General features: G+C 41.0%; 1 protein-coding gene across 2 annotated transcripts in view; it reads left to right on the top strand.

Moving 5' to 3' along the window:
• The window catches only part of PARL (presenilin associated rhomboid like), a 54,377-nt gene extending 50,807 nt beyond the window's left edge, over positions 1–3,570 (top strand). For both annotated transcript variants that reach the window (XM_007468932.1, XM_007468931.1), the window contains 2 exons: positions 1–63; positions 3,459–3,570. In XM_007468932.1, the coding sequence (XP_007468994.1) occupies positions 1–63; positions 3,459–3,570 (175 nt within the window). The remainder of the gene's footprint in view (positions 64–3,458) is intronic.
• Positions 3,571–5,053: the final 1,483 nt, after the last annotated feature.

The raw sequence follows: 5,053 nt of genomic DNA, 5'->3' as shown, positions 1-5,053 counted from the left end.
AATGATCCTGGGATGGAAATTTTTTGATCATGCAGCACATCTTGGGGGAGCTCTCTTTGGAATGTAAGTTTGAGTATGACTGACTGTTACACTGCTTTCTCAGCTCATCTCCCTCCCCCCCACCCCTAAGGAAGGCAGAATAAGGCAGTTACTTCTGTGATGGAAGCAGGGCAGGTGGGGTTGGGAGGGCAAGGAAATTGCAACATGGTTTGCTTTGGTCTTGAGCAGCTTCACCATATGGGAACGTGAGACTGTTGGCCCTGCCCCTGCCTCGGTCATTTGTAGAGGGAGACCATCTGTGCCTTTACCCTCCCCTTAACCTCAAGTCACCTGAACTCATTACTGTCAAAATTCCTAGTCCTTCATGGAGACTGTTGCCCAGACCCCTAGTCTGTGCTGTATTCCTTTCCCCACTCTCAAGCCACATCTCCCTGCCCAGTCCCTACCCTGCTTCCCTACCTGGCTACCACTGACCTCACCAGTGCTGGGCAGACACCCTGAGTGGGTGGATCTGGTCCTCTGCTTGCGATGAGTGTGCAGGTGCCTGCTGCATGACTGGAGTAGAGGCCAGATGTCATAAACTCGGGTTGACTACTTATTGAGCATCTTTTATGTTGCAGGCACTGAGCTAGTTACCTTGCGTTACATAATTATTACCCGTTTCACTAATGGAAACTGAGGCTCAGAAGTGATCTTCCCCAGGTCAAACAGCTCTTAAGTAGCAGAGCAGAGATTTAATACACCCAGATCCAGAGCCCTCCCCGCCTGTTACACCACAGTGATTACAGTTACATTGTGGTTACAAGATCTCCCACTTGTGCTTCAGGCAATGGACCCTTGCCTAAAACATAGTAGTGCTGTAGAGACGCTGTCACAGAACTTCCTCAGGACTCCTGGAGTCCATCTGACCGTGAGAGGCCCTTCAGCAGAGCTGTTGTCTGTCTGATATGCTGCATCCCTGATGGCTTCTCTTTTCTTGCATAATGTTGCCTTTTACCCTTATTTGGTTTTTACTTTATTTCACAACAATGGGAAACCTTAGTTTTTTAATTAAAAAAAAAAGTAGAAAAATCTATTCTAAGTGGAGCAGTTTTGCCCAGTAGGCGGTGGAACTAAATGCCATTATACCATTTATAATTTTCAGTGACGATTAAAGAATAGCATGTGTGAGTTCAAGCTTTAACAGCAGCCCATTATAAATAGTAAAAACTGACCTGGTATTACAGTATGAGAAATACAAAGACTGATGAAAAGGGATTTTGTTTTATGAACTCTAAATTTACCTGGCTCCTTCCATGTATACTTAAAGGATCTTTTCCCCAGCAGTTTTTTTATTCCTCTCAACTATAATTAGATTACCTTTTTCTGTTCTGAAAACTGGATCAAATGTATTTTAAAGTCCAGAATCTGAAAGGCAGAGGAATCCTTTCTCTTTGCTCTTTCTAATTTCAGCTCCTTTCATTTACTAGATCTTGGTCATATCTAAAATTCATCTTTTCTAACATCTTTAATGGTGAAGATTCCTCAGTCTAGATTAAAGATGTTAGAAAAGGTAAAGATCTGTTAGTAACCTCCTGCACATTGCTTTGACTTTATGTCCCTGACCACATTTTATGGTCTTCACCTTGTACTGCTGCAGTAATGATAGCTAATGTATATTGAGTATTTGCTGTGTGCCTACGGTAAGGAGTAATTTAATACTCTTAACATCCTGTGAGGTAGTCCAACTTACAGAAAGGAAACTGCTTAAAGAAGGGAGTTACCCAAGGTCACACAGTGAGTCATTGCAGAGCTGGAGTTTCAGACTGAGCACTAGACTGTGAGGCTGCTACCAAAAACAAACAGAAAAAAAGATACCTCAAAAATTAGTCAGTTTGAAATATTTTCCTAATTTTAATTTAACCAAATGACCAATTACATTTGAACTTACGAGTATAATCAAAACAAGTACCTGTAAGATTAAAGTGTTTGACTCTTTGCTTGAAATAAGTAGGTTAAAAAGATTTGAGAAGACACTTTACTAATGGAGAGTTCCCGATAAGTGTTTCATTTCTTGTAAGAGTTTTATAGTTGCATTTGAATCATAGGATGATCCTTTTTCTCTTGTTTTAAGTTCACCAGAGAACGTCACTCTAAGCCCAAAAGAATTTTGTAAATATGCCTATTAATTTGCATGTTTTTAAAATGCTTTTTTTCTTTCTGTAAATTTACTGATTATTTTTCAAAATTTTAATGGTGACTTTTTATGATTAAATGTTAACTATATTTAGTGAGAATTAGGATTCGGGTACAATTCAAGCCCTTTGTAATAAAAAAATACATGCTCCAAACATTAAAAAAATGTTAAAACATTAAACTGCCATTCTGATATCAATTAAGTTGAATAGAGCATTTTTTCAGTCAGGTGTCTAAGATGAAAGATTAACAAAATCTAGTTTCTGCCTCAGGGAACATGAAATCTGTTTGGGGAAACCAGGGCAAAAATAAAAGTTTTCGATAACAAAAGCTTTTTAAAATAGCCATTCCAAATGCCCCTCCTCCAGAGAAGCTCCCCGGGGAGGCAGGTGCCTTTGAGCTTCTCGTGCAGCCTGTGCTGCCCTCGGGTAGAGCTCCTGGTCGTGCAGACCCCAGGCCGTGGGCTTCTGATCTCACTCCCTGTGTGTTCCTCAGCTTAAGCAAATGCTCCCGAGAGGCTGAAGTGTAGCACCGCGGTTAGAGCACAGGTTACAGGGTCAGATTTGGGTTCTAGTCTCAGTTTGGTCATTCCTAGTTGTGCAGCCTGAGCAAGTTAAATTACTAAACCTCTCAGTGTTTCAGCTTCCTTGGCTCATTGCTTCAGGCTGCTTTTAGGCATTGTTTAACTGCTTTTAGGCATTGTTTAACAGAGGATGGGGATTGGAGCTGTATTTTAAAAGGTGGGCAGAATTTGGATCCTTTTGTGTAGCCAGGCTGAAGGTGAGGAAGGAGAGACATTTAAATTAGTATAGCCATCATTATTAGTAAACTCTGATTCTGACATTTCTTACACTTGACATAATAAAGAGTCCAGGCTTAGAATCACTCTGACCTGCTAGTGAGTGCTTGATTGACCACTTAAAAGCTGTTAGCGCCTTGGGCAAATGACTTTCTTTCAGACTTGATTTCTTCATGTTTGTAAATGGGAAAAGTGATACTTGATTTGCAGGGTTGTGGTGAATTAAAAGTAGTGTGTGTGAAGTACTTAAATTTTTGGAGCTGTCACACATGGTCCATCCTATTTCCATCTTTTATGTCTTCTGTATATTAAAGGTAAGTCATTGATCTACATTAAATAAATTAATCAGCTATTTTAATATGCTGGATAGTAAATGACAGTGACATTCAGTTTTTAAAATATCAGCTTGATATCATCATAGTACTTGGCATTTGTATGTCATACTGTTTGAATGTTGGACCTGGTTTGTTTTTCTTTTCCCCAGATGGTATATTACTTATGGTCATGAACTCATTTGGAAGAACAGGGAGCCTCTAGTGAAAATTTGGCATGAAATGAGGACTAACGGCCCCAAAAAAGGAGGTGGCTCTAAGTAAAACTGGGGTTGGACAATACTGGTACGACTGGTCCATGCTGCCTGAAGCCCTAGGAATGCATCGGCCCTGGAGTGACCACATCTTTGCTCCTGCCTGGAAGACACTGAGCATCTAGCTTTCCCAGTATTTTAAACTATGTCCCCAGTACATGTCTCATTAGAAAATGAATTATGACAAAGTTGTGAAATAAAGGTTTATATCTCTAGTTTGTAAATAGCGGGTATATGTCTCTTTTGAAGAGCACTAATGCTGCCCTGGAATCTTGCTGTTCGTTGTTATATTTAACATAGTTTGAGTACATGGAAAGGTCTGATTGGAACTCAGAGGCGCTTGTTTTTTAATGTTGGCCTTCTGGCACCTCTGCTAAATATTTACTCTTACTTACCTACCCCTTTCCTTGCTTGGTTAACAGGTAAAAGTTAAGAGCATCTTCTCTCTGGCATGGGTCTGAAATAACCGCTGCAATATTTTCTAAATTTTCCCAAAAAGGTAGGTAACGTTTCGTGGCAGTGAGTGGCATATACAGAAAGATATTTTTAGGTTTTGCTTTCTAGGTTAAAATTGTAGCTAATTAAGAATTAGAAGGAAGTATCTTGGATAAATTCAGACTTGAATCTGAGCCTAATAGCATCTTATGTTGGAAAATGTACATTCTTTGAAGTGGAGCATCATACTGACATAGCAGACAGTGGTCGTCGTCATAGCTTCACTGTAGTGGAACTCACTTGTCCTCGTGATTGAGAATTATTTCTAGGAAATGCGATTTGAGAATTTAAAAGTTTTTCTTGAAAGGATTTATAGAGTTTTTGAGTCTTTTGGTTGATCCCAGAGGGTTATACCAAATTTTGCACCTTGCGCTGGAGAGGGCCGGGCTTGCCTTGCATGATGGCGGGCACAGAGCGCCTGGCTTCATGACAAGGAAGGGAATTGTGCTCACCTCACACGGTGTTGAGAGCTGAATGGCAGCATGTGCCCAGCACATAGGAATTATCCAGTTATGGTGGTTCTTCATCTTTTTCCCACCAAGCTGGACTCTTCTCTGCTGCAAAGTACCGGTCATTCTTGCCAGGCAGGGGCCTCTGTTCTAGTTTAGAATATTCTAAACTAATGTCACTTTAAGGAGAGAGAATTTTTGTTAACCCAGCCCTCATTTTGCCAGTAAGGAACCAGGGCGGTCATGTGTGGGAACTGCCCAAGGTCACGCTGCTGTGCTTTGACATTTCTGAATATGTAGTTATGCTAAGAACCCTGTGACTTACAGATGAGACAAGAAGTGTTTTTCAGAGATGGGATGGGAGGCTGAGATCACACGGACATTCCATATGGAGTCCAAAATGAAATTCATGTCGTCCGTGGGCAGATCCGGAAAACAGGCAACAAAGACACGTCTGCTCTCTCTGCTTTGTGATGTTTAGAGAAGGAACCTTTGGAAGGTCAAGTTACCTACCTGTGAGAGGCCTTGGGAGGTCAGCACCCAGCTCCA

This window comes from Lipotes vexillifer, unplaced genomic scaffold (genome assembly GCF_000442215.2).
Source record: "Lipotes vexillifer unplaced genomic scaffold, Lipotes_vexillifer_v1.1 scaffold263, whole genome shotgun sequence".
In the NCBI taxonomy this organism is placed as follows: domain Eukaryota; kingdom Metazoa; phylum Chordata; class Mammalia; order Artiodactyla; family Lipotidae; genus Lipotes; species Lipotes vexillifer.
This window is presented reverse-complemented; position numbering and strand designations above follow the sequence as displayed.